We start from the raw sequence: 14,860 nt of genomic DNA, 5'->3' as shown, positions 1-14,860 counted from the left end.
CCAGCGATCGCGCCTTTCCTTATCACGCATATACATATCCTGATACATATCCACAACGGAGTCGTGGGCGCGCTGCTGCATGTTGCTGCGACTTGCGCTTCTTTTCTTTATTTTGTAATGCGAAGGGATTGAAACGTCTCGCTTCAGAGATTTTGGCGGGAAAACGGAGTTAGAGCCGTTGGAGGCATCTGCCGAAGCAGGCGGTTTGTGCGTCGTGTCTTTCTGCCATTCACGTGTGTACTGCGCGGAGTCTTCGCTTTTTGTGGTAATATGTGGCAAAGAAGGAACAGTCTGGTGGGTGATTTGACCTTGACTGGGCGGTGTGGTGTGCCGCGCGGTTGATGCGAGAGAACACCGACTGTCGACTGCCGGGAATTCTATCAAGGTAAGCGAATTATTTCCTAATGTCTTTTCTTATAATATATTAAACTATTTTCTGAATGACGACGTTTTTAGTGTATTGTTTAGATCTACCTATTGACCTCGGAACTTCGCATTAGTTAGTGTCAGGCCTAGTTCTCTATGTAGCTTCTGTTGGACACGGATAACGCGGTAGACCGGGAAAGTTGAGAAGAAAGAAGGAAGGGGTACGTTTCTCGTTGTTGTGGCTGGGAGTCGTTTCTCTAGTTCGCCGTCGGGTTTCCGTCGGTCTCGGCGTATGGCGTTTGGCTTGGCGGTAAACTTCGCGGCTGCGCTTGCAGTTCGCAACGGTGGCCGTTCTCCGGCGAGGAGGCGCTACACCGCGGGTGATGGAGCCGCCTGCTATTTCCGTCCTCGCAGAGCACTTCGAAAATGACGAAAAACGTTATCTAACGCAACTTCACACAGTCGACGCGCACATTACGAAGCCCTGAAAATTGTGTTCCATAGACCCTTTTCAGAAAACTTGGCAACATAGTACATACGCGAGCTTTCATGATGACAACACTGAGTTCATTCGCAAACGTCGGCCATGATAAAGGAAACGCGGCTGCGCGGCGCTCTCTTAGATCCACTCGTAGTCACATCGGTGTTCAGTCTGATTCGATATGTTTCTGAGCATTTGCTTGCTGTTTTGATTATATCACCACATGCGATTACGAGTTCTGCAGGAGTCATGCCGACTGACTGCTGCGTTCGCAAGCGGAACGGATGCGCTCGTCGCTCAAACGCGCTATACCAGAGAGGTTGGTGTCCCACCCAGTGATAGGAAAGACGAGTCCCCGCAACGCAGACGCCATATCATCCAGTGTCCCAGTACTGCGAGTCCATGAAGTCCGGGCGAAGGCGATGCGTGAGCGCGCTGAGCCGAGCAGCCGGCAAAATCGCTGTTTCCTTCATCATAGCCGCGCGCAATGTTGCTCGACTGGCTTTCCGCTTGTCCGCTATGCCTGGTAGTATTTTGCAAAGGGTCTATTGTACAGAACCGCCGCATTATGGCCGCATTAAAAATGTGCTCGTTTGTGCTGCACATCGCAGCAGACGTTTGCGTGTTGTATACGAGAGTGCGAACGCATTGATTGAAGCCGCTTTTTATCTTCGCTAGGTTTCACCCGTGGACATCGATTGCCGGTGCACTGTATGAGGCGACGTGAAGCAGCAAGTATGCGGCAGAACACAGAGAAATTGTGAATTTGCAACTGGACACGCCACTGCAAAAAAGCCTTGGTTCTCTGTTTATGTGTGTGTTACATAAAGGACGTTACGTATCTGTCTGCTTTCAGGCAGTTGTTGGGATTCGTTCAAGTAGTAGTTACATGTGATGGCATCGACGAGATTTTATCGGGGCTAAAAATGCTGCGCGATTTGTCGAAGGAACTACACCTCGCCTGAGTTAAGTTCATAGCAGTATTCCTGTACTGCTTTAAAGCGGCATCAACAGTTCATCTGGAGCCTATTTTATAGTTCCCGTCATTCTTTCTCAGATTTCTCTGTTAAGAAGCATTCTCGTAAGTTATTGTGTATAAGAAGTATCGCTAAAATTTGAAATCTGTTTAAATTTCGTTGACTCTAAACTTTGGTTCAAAATTTCAACCTTTGCAGCAATCTTCACCAGACTTCCTAACTTAATTTTCCTCACAAAGGTATGGGTATCGGTGCCGAAAGAACGCGCATCAAAGGCTTAATTATATGGGATTCACTAGGTTCACTTGTTCAAGATGCTTCATGAAGGCTTGTTTTGCACTGCCTTCAACGGCGCTTGGGTTCATCACAACCGACATTCAGCGGCAATCATTAACCCCCTTGTTCTGCAAACACTACTAAGATTGGGGTCGTGTAGAACGAAGAATTAACGCCGTATTTGCAACGTCAGGCTTGTCGATCCGGGACCGGCGACCTTCTTAACGCTTAGTGAAGGAGAAAAAGAGGATTTGTCCCTACCTGATGCGGCATTCTCCAGCTGTGTATAAGACGCCTCTTTGACCGTCAGAAATTATTTAAAAAGAAAGCTTAAATAAGATAATGTTTGTTTTACCGTATTTGTATGCTTGGTGGGTGCTCGAATCTACCCAGACTATAATTACGGCACAGCAACTATTTTCTTCTTTCAGCTTTCTTTCTAATCGATTTCTGACGGTCAGAGCGGCGTCTTATACACAGCATTAGAATGCCGTATCAGGTACAAACAATCTTCTTTTTAACCTTCATTAGGCGTTAAGAAGGTTTTCAGTCACGGATGGCAAGCGTGAGTGCTTAGCGTGATAATTCACAGCGCCTAAAACAAGCGTGCAAAAAATATCTTGTACTCACGCTTGGCAAGCGTTACGCATTCCGCGAGTCACGCTTAGAAAGCGTGATTTATCAGCCTGAAAACACGTCACGCTTGTAAAAAGCGTGAAAAAATCGTCGACACTCACGCTTGTTAAGCGTGAAAAAATTTAGAGCATAGGGCTGTCTCTTCCCCTCTCGCGTCGTAGGCATTTTACCGTTTGTGTAACACGCCAACACAATCCACTCTACCACAAATGACACCGAACCGGTCGCATTGGGCTGTTTGACAGCCATGTTGAGCCTCCCGCAAACACAGCGCACATGTCATCAGTAAGGGCATGAAAACTATATCTGAGCGTGCTCCACCCCACTACTTATCTCTCCCAAACGTGCACGCATAAACCGGCACCCGGTCATGAGCGGGTGCTTAGAAATGAAAGATACTGTCGAACATCTCGCTATGAAAGCCCAATGAGCTGAACGAGTGATTTGGGCCCACGTCGGCGTTCCAAGCGAGCCTGTTGCTGTTCATTTGGGAGAGATTCGCAGCTACTCGACCAGCTGGAACCTAAGGCTGCAGCGCCGGTGGCACCGGTTTTCCGTGGTTTTCGCGCACATTCATGCTTCTGTTCGTGCTGACGCTTCCTAAGTTTCCGCTCTTCTTTCTCCAAGTGAGCGACTTGCGTCTGTGTCCATAGCGAGTCTGTCCCATAGCGAGTCTGTCCCTCGAGGCGTCGACCTTTATACTAGTGGACACGCGTGGGTGTCCCTTCTGCTTCACAGTCGTAGGCATCTCATTGTGCAGCACACCAACTCAGACCCAAACCGCTCGATTAAGGAGGACAGCTGACAGGGCGAATTGAGCCATGAGACTGCCACGTTTAAATCTCCCACCACCCCAACCGGTATGTCATCGGTAGTGGCATTAAGCCCTGCTGTGCGTGCATGCCCCTCCCTTTACCCTCAACCCGTGCTTGCCCAAACCTGACACGGGGGATAGGCGCATTATTAGGCGTGAAATATACTGGCGAATAAAGAGAGAAATACTTTATATACGACCAGACTAAGATGTATTAATATTCTTCCGCCAGAAGAACTATGACAAGCTGGTCAACGAAGGCCGCCGACGCGACAATGTTTTTTGGAATGACTTTGAAGCTAAATAGGAATAATGTGCTAAAGCCGGCGTTCCAACGGGGCAAGTTGTCTTCAACCGGCAGGAGCGCGCAGCTAGTGGGCATGGTGGAAATTCGAAGTGGCAACGGCCGCGGCTACATTCTCGGCAGCGGTGGCGGCAGCGGTTTTCGGGCGTCTTTCACTCATTCGCGCTGGCGTTGATTCTCCGCAATTATATGATAACGGCGCCACGGCCTCTTCAGCCGACTGCGCAGCTTGTGAAAGAGGCAACAGAGGTGGCGAGGGGAATAATCGTTGTGATAACGGCTGTAAAAGAGGGGTTGGCGGTGGAGAGGAGGAGCCCCGGAGCGCAGCCGAGTAAATCACCTTCACGGGAATGAAAACTGGATTGGGGAAGGGGGGGGGGGGGGGGAGGAGGTGAGACATATACTGCTTTTCAGTAAAAATGGCCGCGTATCTGCTCGTTTCGTTGCAAATGTCGACGAAAGATGACCGTCGACTGGCGCCACCCCAAATGAATGCCTCCGTCCTGTTTCTCGCTCGCCTCTTACGCTGTTCCTCTCCCGTCTCGTTCCTTACACGATAACACGCTAGAGGCTTCCTCAAGTCAATTTAAATGTACCGCTTTTCACTGGTTCGAGTCATGTGCCTGGATTCCAGCGCGGCGCTATGGCGGAGACGTGCGTGAATCGACTCACACAAGTGCAACTTTTATAGACCACGTTGCCCTACTCCACGAGCGTTCCAAACGAAAAGTGGAGCGTATCGGTGAAACCTTTAGCTACTTTTGCCATTTTACTTCTTAAATGCCGCCAAAAGCACGGGCAACAGCAGGCGATGCCTTTCTGCGGTTTATAAGGTATTTTATGTGCTGTCGCAGAAAACAAGCATGCATACTTTTTTTAGTAAAAAGAAAACTGCAAACATCGCCTATGTATTGATTTTCCGTCTTATGTTTCCATAATGTCTTGTTCTTGCTCAACAATGTTGGCAAGTGTAAACGTTTCCACTGGACTTAGATGTTTGGATTTGGTTTGAGCATATAAGACTATTGCTCAGCATATGTTTTACTTTGGCCAGCTGGTTGAATCAAGTGACAGACAGACCGAGACACAGACCCAAATTATCTCGCTCAAGTAGCCCAAGAAAGACGATCGTTCTCATCTGTTCACGTGGCGGCAAATTTGTTTTTGAAAGACGATAGTCTTTGCCTCCCCTGACTTGTGTAAATGCCTCTCGTGTATTGTAGAGCCAACTTCCACGGTCTTTTCCTCCTGTCGCGGCCGACCCACTAGAGGTCTGCGGAGTTCAATGTTGCCGTGTTAGCACTGCTGGCGCGCTGTCTCCTGGAACTGCTGGGACGAAATTCTCGAGCCACGAGCACGAGGCTCGAGCGCCAGCCTTGTTTGTATTTTGTGAGTATAAATATGTTTTCAAATAAGTTTTCTAACCGGCTCTATCAGAAATCCAGCACACCTTTAAAGAACAGATTCAATGAACTGATTTAATGAACTGATAATGAACTGATTTAATGAACAGATGACTGCAAACACCACTTAGATATTGACTTTTTGCTCCAGTAAGCATAATATCTTTTTTTCTGAATAATGTTGACAAATATTTAGGATATTTCAAGATGCACTATATTTAAAATGCTTTTGACTAAGCAAATGTCTCGCTCAACATTTCCTTTAACTTTTGGCCGGGCGGCTAGATCGAGGGACAGACAAACAGACAGACAGACAGACAGACAGACAGACAGACAGACAGACAGACAGACAGACAGACAGACAGACAGACAGACAGACAGACAGACAGACCAAAACTTTCCCGTTCGAGTTGCCCAAAAAATTCTATCGCGTTTAACTGGTTAGGAAGGGCCCTGACGACCCATTTTGAAAAGCCCAGTCCCGCCATGCCAAGGCGTCTACAGGGCCCAGTTCCCCATCTCACTCTCCTGTGCTACGCCTTGCCTTTTCGCTGCTACTTCTATTCGAAGAGCAGCTGATAACCCACGCCAGGCAACGCGAATTCTGATGGTACCTATTGAGGCCGGGACATTTGTTGCAAATGAGCACCGTAATCGCCTTCTCGGCCCTCATTTCGTTCACACCCAAAGCTCAATCCGCGCGTAAAAAGTATTCGAAAGTATTTAGCCAAATTTAGCCGCTTGGGATATACAAAAGTAGGAAACAGCGTCCACGGACGTCACTGCATTGACAACTTCCTCCGCACTTTCTGCACTGCATTAGAAGTGCTAGGGACGCCTCCTGAGTATACTTTCTTCCATGGATTTTGCCTTTTCATCAATCTAACGGTGACGTGATGTCCCCAGCCCCATTAGGGGACTCTGCTATTTATACCAACCGTCCTCTTTTCTACGTAACTTACATTTATCATGGACCTCTCGAAATTTAGTATTTTCTCGTCCCAAAAAAAATGCGTAATTTTCTACGACACCGGCGCCTTAACTCTGTTGTGATAGAAGCTTGGGTCATGGAAGCATGTTAGCACGACGTGGAAACATCTAGGAAATGGCAGTGCCTTTGCCTTGACATACTTACGCAGCAATGAGGTGAAAGCCCCAGGGTTCAATGAAGTGGCACTCAAGGTTCGTGCCACGCACCCGTGCAGATCACGTGCGAGGTTCGAATCCCGCCTCAATTCTAAGTGAAGAATACTCCTCAAGGGGCGGGATTTCCAGTTTTGTCCATTTCATATCCATTCCAAGGTGTCCACTTCGAGCGAGCCCTTATTGGCTCAAAGCAAACGATTCGATATGACGCAGCACCAGCAATGCTATATCTTTGGTCAGAGGCCTCGCAAGCGAAATTACACCAGGGCGTAAACGGGCCCAAAACGAACGTTTTCAAAACGTACAAAACTCGCAATTCCGAAAAGGTGAAACCCAGAAAACGGCTGGTTCCTCGTGGCGTCTATCTGACCTCCAAGATCAAGCTAGGACAAACCAACGCCTCGTTCCAAGGAATGGTGTTCGGAGAGAAGATGGGTGCGCGCCGTCAGAAAATAATGCAAGGAAGCACTGGCTGCATCCTTAGTTGACTGCACGTTTGCGCACAGTGCTGGCTGGGCTAGAGTGCGTCTATATTTTGTCTTCCGGTGGAATTGTGTGAGCTTTCACTGCATGCTCTCTGCGCAAAAACCAAGGTATCGCTCGACAAACGTAGTTTAACCGCGTTCAACCGAGAAAATATTATGCCTAAATTATTTGCCTCATCCGTGTCGTGTGCTCATAACCGTCGCTGTCCACACCGCTTCACAGATTGGAATGGGTCAGGGTTTTTATAACTTGGTTGCGCACTTCTTTCATCGGTACTTGATGGATGAGAGAGTTATTCAGGCATGTTCAATCCCAAAACTCTTGCACCCGTCCGTCTAACTGTGACGACGGTTGACCGCGAAACTTTCTCGAGATGGATTCTTTGGTTGGCCAATCGCACACTGCGAGTATGTGCTACTCTGCACGTACGCCCGACTTTTCTAGAATACCCTCAGCAACTCTCGAATGTGCACACCGTAGTCCGAACGTTTGGGTTGTGAACGCGGGAAATTTAAAATGATTTAAGCAAACCTTTGGCGTCTTTATATTGGGAGGAGCGCGACGCAAGAGGAACAACATGAGAGGTGAATACGTTAGTCAGCGTTCTCATCCCCTCAACATGTGGTACCTTATATTATACGTAATGGACACGTGTGGCCTTTGGTAAACTGAGACGTGTTATTTTGTTTATTCTTCGCTTCCTTTGATACTTCAAATATTTTGTGTTGGTGTTTGTAAATCTGCACATGAGCATTTTCTTCACGCGAGCATTGTTCCAGACATTGAAAGTCGCATCAGTCAGCCTTGTTTTGTGTTGTTTACTTGATACCTTCTTTTCTGTGTGGCATCTGCGTTGGGAGTAACCAGGGGTATGCAGAGACTCACCCAGATTTCTGTTCTCGTCATTTTCCTCAAGAAATGTGCAAGCTACAACCCCCAGTGTTGTTATTTGACTGTTGAATTCCTGTAGGTTTCAAATTTAAAGTACAAACCCGGAAAAGACCACAGAGCTCTGCGCTCGCTTTACAGTACAAACAAGACAATCTAGCTTTCGAAAAAAATTGATGGAGCGGTTGGGACCCGAAAGTTCTAGATTATGCAACGAATTAAAGATTGAAATTTGGAATAGTCAAGTGTACGTGTAAAATTAGCTTCTCCAACTTGTTCCAGCCGCGGCTGCATTGCACATTAAAAATTACAACCTAGTTCACACCTAGAAACTAAACAAAAACATGTTGAGTTGAAAAGAAAACAACAAGAATTTGGAACTGTAAGGAAACCAAAACCTGGTAATAAGAAACACGAGTCCAGCACGCATCCACCACCGCAAGTTTTGAGATTTTGATTTATACGGCTAATTGTGAGGCTAGTGAATGCTTTGCAGCTTTCAACTTCGAAAAAATCGAGAGACGGTTTTGTAGACGTTGCAAAAAATCGATTCAATATTCTTATCCTGTGTCCGTTCTTTTGCGTTACGTGTACGATAATGCCTCACAAACAAGCCCAACTGCTGTCGACAGAGCGGTATGCGCAGCTTTATATACAAGTAATGTGATGTCACTCGGTCCCTTCTCGTTAGGCTCGAGCCAAATGAGGGCCCTAACTTGTCGTGCCAAGCTTTCATTAGTTGATCCTACAAACAGAAAACATTAGCGGGAACTTACCGCACATTCTGGCTTTTTTCTCTCTGTCCTCGTCCGGCCGCTTTTGGTAGTAGTCTTCGATGAATTTTCGCAGATTTTTGTCTCCTGCGAAAAACGAAAAAGTGATCCCGGTTGGGCATAGTTGGCCAGTTTCGCAGCTCAGCCAGCGATTGCGATTGTGACAGACACGTAACAATCGTCGGTGTAGTTTTCCTCCCACACTGGAACGAGGAAATTGATTTTGACAGCATGATAACCGAAATTATTCATAAAACACGCTTCGAAGAAGCAACACCGAGTGACCAAATTTTGAACGCAAATCACATGCCCACGAGAAGTGCAGCTCGTGCTACCTTACTCCAAAAACGCGCTTGTAAAATAGAACACATGCGTTTTACACAGAAATAAAAATATTTTAGAATTGCAGAACTCTTATTATAACGTTCCACTACAATAAAAATTAAACAATAAAATACACTGTTGCTTCGTAGCTCCTTTGTTCGTAGGCGAACCAGAAGAAACCCCAGATGGCGACCACACCCAAGCCCTTATGGTGATCCCCGATGAAGAAGATAAGCCGGTGATAATGAGTATGTAAAAGGAATGAAGGAGTGATGGCATCAAGCCGGTAGTAATGATGGATAGCAATTGCTACCTTCGGTGACAGAGAAGTTGTAGCCGCAAACGATGCTGGTACAAACAATATTGAGGGTGTATCCTCTTCGTCACAAATATTATCTGCCACGAATTCGTTACTAATTCGGCCTACCAAAAAAAGCCTGGTCTTCTTTCCCGCTGACAGGTGTTGCGGCTCCGAAGCGTGTGAATTGGACACAAAAAATGCAGTATTTTATCGAAGTCTTCGAAACAGTACGCCAGTGCGTGTATCCTGGACAGATCAAATCTGCTGATCCGAACCATGAAGCGGAAAGTGCCCGCAGAAAAACCACGGGATGGGCTGCTTTCGGTAACAATTCAGATATCCTAACTCGCAAGCTTCCGCAGTACCTGAAAAAGTGGGTGCTTAATCAGTGCGTTCTTTCAGTAATGACGTACGGGGCAAAAACTTGAGGTCTCAATAAACGACTTGAAAAGAAACTTAGATCGGCCCAGCGAGCAATGGAAAGGAGAATGTTAGGGGTAGGAAACCAGCCACGTGGATTAGGGAACAGTCTAGGGTGGAGGACATTCTAGTTCAAATTAGTGAAGCAAATGCGCATGGGCGGGTCACATAATGCGTATGACGGACAGAAGGTGGACCATCCGTTCAACAGATTAGCTTCCAATAAACCGCGAACGCCATAGGGGTCGTCCGAGGAAAAGATGGCCAGATGAGTTGAGAATATTCGATGGGAAAGCATGGACTCAACTCGCACTCGATAGCGCGGTTGCAGATCTTTGGGAGAGGCTTTCGTCCTGCAGTGGACACAACCTCGCTGACGATGATGATGACGATGACGATAATGATGATAATTACGAGGAGGAGGAGGAGAAGGAGGAGAAGAAGGAGGAGGAGAAGGAGGGTGAGGAGGTGGAGCAGAAAACAACACACCCAAAGTGGATGAAACTGGCCTCGAATCGTACCCCCTGATGGGAAATTGCAGTTGTAAAAGCGTTTTTGGCATGTCTTTCACGTCGGGAAATATCCTGGGCGTTGTAATAAAAGAAACGACGTAAGGCAAACATACAGAGTAAGCATGCAGCACGTCTTCTCGATGAGAAATTTTTATTTCATTCTGTCCACTTACAACGCTCTGTATCCCCTGGGCCCCGTTATATTATCCTGAAAGATGGCCGTAGTACCTGCGGCCTGATTTCGCACTAGCGTCGAAGAAGAACAATGAGCTCCTGCCGTCGAAGGTGGCGTAAACGGGCCTTAGCGACCGTATTGCAGTGTGGGAAGGGCAACAGAATGAGAGGATCCTTTTATGGAATAATGCAATCCGTCGATACCGGTCTTTGCAGCGTTCCACAGCCATGGCATTTTGAATGATCATGGTTTTGTTTATCGGCTGTGCATTCAATTCGTTTCTGCGTCAAACTCGACAACAATTCTGACCATTTCTATTAAGGTGCTGAAAACAGCTTTGAAGCAAAGGCGCTGTGTCTTGGATTCAACAAAGGCGACACAGAAGGTGCACGAACAAGAACGTGTCATCTCTTGCGCATTCGCTTTGTTCTGTGTGTCCAGTTCCGCTTTTCCTCTGGATACTTCCATGCAGAGTGCAGTTAAAATTGAAATTTTTGACATTTCTCGAACAGGGGTACGCAAGAATTGCTTTTATATTTGCGTGCTCGCAATTTAAAAGATGCATCTGCAGCTGGAGGGCACGGCGGGGAAGGCGATGACCACATGATTCCATTCAATTTCAGTTCAAGTTATTTCAATACTTTATGCATGCCTACAGCCGGGTCAAAATCGGCAAGGACACCCGAAGGCCGAAACAATCCACGGTACCTCCGATGTCAGCACAAAAAATAGATATTGCAAGCGATGAAGGAAATGAAGCAAAAGAAACAACTACAGAAAAAAAGAAACGAAAAGACAATGACAATTAGCAACACATTCAAAATCAAAAGAGAAATAACCAAAAGGGTACAAGCACAATAATTGGAAAACAAACTATTATGTGCGGAAAATATAAAAGTCAAACAGGTAGTTTCTTGGTGCCGATTAAGCTTGTTGGAAGAATAGGTTTACATTGCTAGGAAAGAAATTCTAATGTAATACCGTATAAAACCGCATGGCATGCGTACCCAATTCTAATTTCCGTAAGCTATATTTTTCTTATGATTTAAGAAACGAAAGTTATTGGACTTAAAAGTCATGCGGATAAAATAACTGTGTAATAGGAATTTGTAACAAGGAATTTCGAAAAATAAAATTTGGACGTTCGATCGATACATTTAGGTTAGTTGCCAAACCCGAATTTCTATTAAAGGAAAACACATGTGATTGACCGGGACCATAGCTGATGTCGCTAATGACTAGTTTCTGTAAATTAATTGCATGTGGCAGGGGATAGTAGCTTCAATGACGGTGAACAATTGAAAAATGTAAGCCCAGAAGAAACTGGAGGGTATGTGCAGGCCCCAATCAATGCCCTGAAATCTAGATGCTTGCTTAACAATGCAGATTACATGATTATCAAAATAGAAATTATAATGAAAAACAACGGCTCGAATATAACGAGATAACAAAGGGATTGTTAAGACGATTAATAAATATTTGGAAGCACAAGAAATGGGGATTGCGACAGCTTGTAGGCTTTCACCAGGGTGGGACAGATGACCTGTTTATTACGGTTTCCCATAGAAAATAAAACAACTTGGGTATCCTGTGACTCTATAACCCTCGACAACGGGAAGGAGAATGCGTGCGTATGGTTTCTAAATTTCATGGTTGATCTTGCAAAGAAGGTGGGTGCAACTGGCTGGTTAGTACGCGCTCATTATTGCTATTGCACTGCCGACGTTTTGAGCTCGTGAATTGCTGACAAATGTTTAGTCTTCTTTAAGAACCCGTTGAGGTTATCATGGTGAATCTTGTGCCGTGGTTTTAGAAAAACTTCTTCAACTTGAAAGCACTAAATGTGATCCTCAGGTAGGAAATGTATGCAGGTCTCATTCTTGTGTGCGAAACAAAAGCACGTTTATAACGGGTGCGCAGATGACTGGGCAAGTAAAAGACTCTTTCGGGCGAAATGCAGTTGAAAAAACCTACGGCAATTTTTTTGGTTATTCCGCTGATGGTAAGGTCTCCAAGGAGGCGAAACGTTTCATGATCTTGCAGCTCTGGCAAGTGTCGCAGTGGCGAATATTTTTATAAACATCAGTGAAGATTTAGCGCCAGTAACACCGTGAACACAGCTCTCGCGATGTCTTCTTGACTCTGACAGATCTAATATGCCATAAGCTTTCTTAAGAGCGAAAGACCGCAGTGAAAAAAGAGCGTGGACTTTTCACATCCCGGACCCGCTGCGGTGGGTGAGTGGCTAAGGCGTTCTGCTGCTGAGCACAAAGACGCGGGTTCGATTCCCGGCCGCGGCGGCCACTTTTCTGGTGGAGGCGGAAAGCAAAAACCCCGTGTGTACGAGATTTTGGTGCACGTCAAAGATTTCCAGGTGGTCAAAAGTAATCCGGAGCCCTCCGCTTTTGCGGTCCTGATCACCTGCGTTGCGTCGGCGCATTAAACCCTACAATCAATCAATCAATTTTCACATCCGTCTTTGTGTGGCTATGACCATTGTATTTTCAATGATGTCACCGTTAAGTTATTCGACTAAAAGTCATGCGGATAAAATAACTGTGTAATACAAATTTGTAACAAGGAATTTAGAAAAATAAAATTTGGACGTTCTATCGATACATTTCAGTTGCCAAACCCGCATTTTTATTAGAGGAAACGTAGGTGACTGACCGGGACCATAGCTGATGTCACTAATCGCTAGTTTCCGTAATTTAATTACTGGTGGCTGGGAAAAGTAGTTTAAATGACGGTGAACAACTAAAAAATGTAAGCCCAGAAGGAACTGGACGGTATGTGCAGGCCACAATCAATGCCATGAAATCGACATGCTTGCTTAAAAATACAGATTACATGAATAATAAAACAGAAATTACAAGTTTTTTACCCGCATGACTTTTAAGTCGAATACCTTAATGGTGACATCACACCTGGAGAGCTTCAAAGGCCGACGGAAAAGACGACGTCGTCGATTTTGGATGTTTCAGGCTACCGCAATGCAGCGTTATCGGTAACCACAGTGAAAGGTCCTCAATGTCGTTGCAACTTCATGCGTCGATGGGATTCTTCAAGCTCAGTGATGGCGTAATATATTTTATACTTGAGCAGCTTGTTGGAATGGCATGCAACCGTGTGCTGTAATCCTCCATGAGCATGCTTAAAAGCCATGCCGACACCTTTGATAGACGCATCACAGTAGTGCACAAAAGGAACGGAGGCACCATCGACAACAAGGCCTAGCTCTTCCGTTACACATTTCTTAAGATAAGTGTAAGCTACTTCGTCATCACTCTCCCAGATCAAAGTTGTATATTTGCTTCGGCTGCTGAATAGGGCGCAGAATGCCGCCTGGCCAGGAAGCCCTGTACTGAGAACACCCCTCATAGTTCCGTAGGGACAACAATCACGATGAGATAAATAAAGGTTCTGTTCCTTCACCTCCTTTGCAGGCGTGTCACTTGGTGAGCACTTGTACAAAAGTTGTTGGCACCGACGGTAGACATTCACTGCCAGTGAAATCGCCGTAGCTCTTTTGCGCGTGGGCTTGGCAGTTTCTGCGTTCGTCCAACGCCGCCTGTATAAACATTGCCTAACGCGTGAGCGAAAAATGGCCAAACAGCCACTCTCCTGTTGCTCTCTCCTACCCTTCCCCGCTCCGTAGCCTTACAGCGTGCTTTCGTGTCCGCCAGCCAGCGCCGCTTCTCGGAAAATATGCAAAATAGTGGAAAGTTTGTTTAGCGTTCCCAAGGCGGCGCTCCTACGCCTTCTTGTTTTTCACCATGCCTGTCTGTCTTGGTCTGTCACTGATAAAACACTTCCTTTGTCACGAAGCAAAATCCCTTGCGCTGCCGCAGGCTGATGCCGACTTTGCGAGCTTATCTACTCGGATCACAGGCCCTGAAATTTTCTGAGTGAAGCATCCCACCTCTATCCCCTCCGCATTTAGGTATTGTTTTGACCCCGCTGTTCGCACTCCGCATCGGTACGCAGTTCTAAAATTGATGACTGTACTGTAGAAGCGCCCGGACAGCGTGGCGGGATCCCAGCTGCTTATCCTTTTGTTTCCTATAATTTTCTGAAGTTTACAAGCACGTGATATTATTGGAAAGTAATCGTAAAAATGAGCGCCTGAAAAAAAAAGTGCACATTATTTTTTCTTCTCTAAATACTCCAGAAAGAAAAATATCAGTAAAGTAATGGCTGCCCCATCCGAAAATATCGTTTTTCTGTTAGCTATATGTCTACCCGACAATCAGTATGTTCTTACACTATTTCAGTCCGCCTCCGTCTTTATCTTTGGAAAAATGCAGCAAGTATGAAGCGAGCGACACATTGAACGAGATCCCCCAGTGCGCCACAGAACTAGCGCCCCGTCGCGGCTAAGATGTAAGCGAAACGGCCCTTGAAGCCCAACAGGCAAGCTGACAGACACACTTCGTAGAAGTGGGTGCAGCGTTCGCGACTCGCGAGCAGTGACGTAAGGCGAGATGTCCGCCGGCACGCGCCACATAGCGGATCAGTGCCTGAACTAAGCGTCCCTACCCTTCCCATTGAAAAGCGCGCGACGCGTCAGGCAATGTT

General features: G+C 46.2%; 1 protein-coding gene across 3 annotated transcripts in view; it reads right to left on the bottom strand.

The window, feature by feature from the left end:
* Nucleotides 1-14,860, bottom strand: part of LOC144151380 (uncharacterized) — a 155,790-nt gene that overhangs the window by 110,827 nt on the left and 30,103 nt on the right. For all 3 annotated transcript variants that reach the window (XM_077682414.1, XM_077682415.1, XM_077682413.1), the window contains exon 4: nucleotides 8,554-8,637. In XM_077682414.1, coding sequence (XP_077538540.1) covers nucleotides 8,554-8,637 — 84 coding nt within the window. The remainder of the gene's footprint in view (nucleotides 1-8,553; nucleotides 8,638-14,860) is intronic.

The sequence above is a fragment of the Haemaphysalis longicornis genome, unplaced genomic scaffold (genome assembly GCF_048455015.1).
Source record: "Haemaphysalis longicornis isolate Haplotype H1 unplaced genomic scaffold, Haemaphysalis longicornis Haplotype H1 scaffold_9, whole genome shotgun sequence".
NCBI classification, from domain to species: Eukaryota; Metazoa; Arthropoda; class Arachnida; order Ixodida; family Ixodidae; genus Haemaphysalis; species Haemaphysalis longicornis.
The sequence above is the reverse complement of the archived record's forward strand: the minus strand, read 5'-3'. Positions and strand labels throughout refer to the sequence as shown.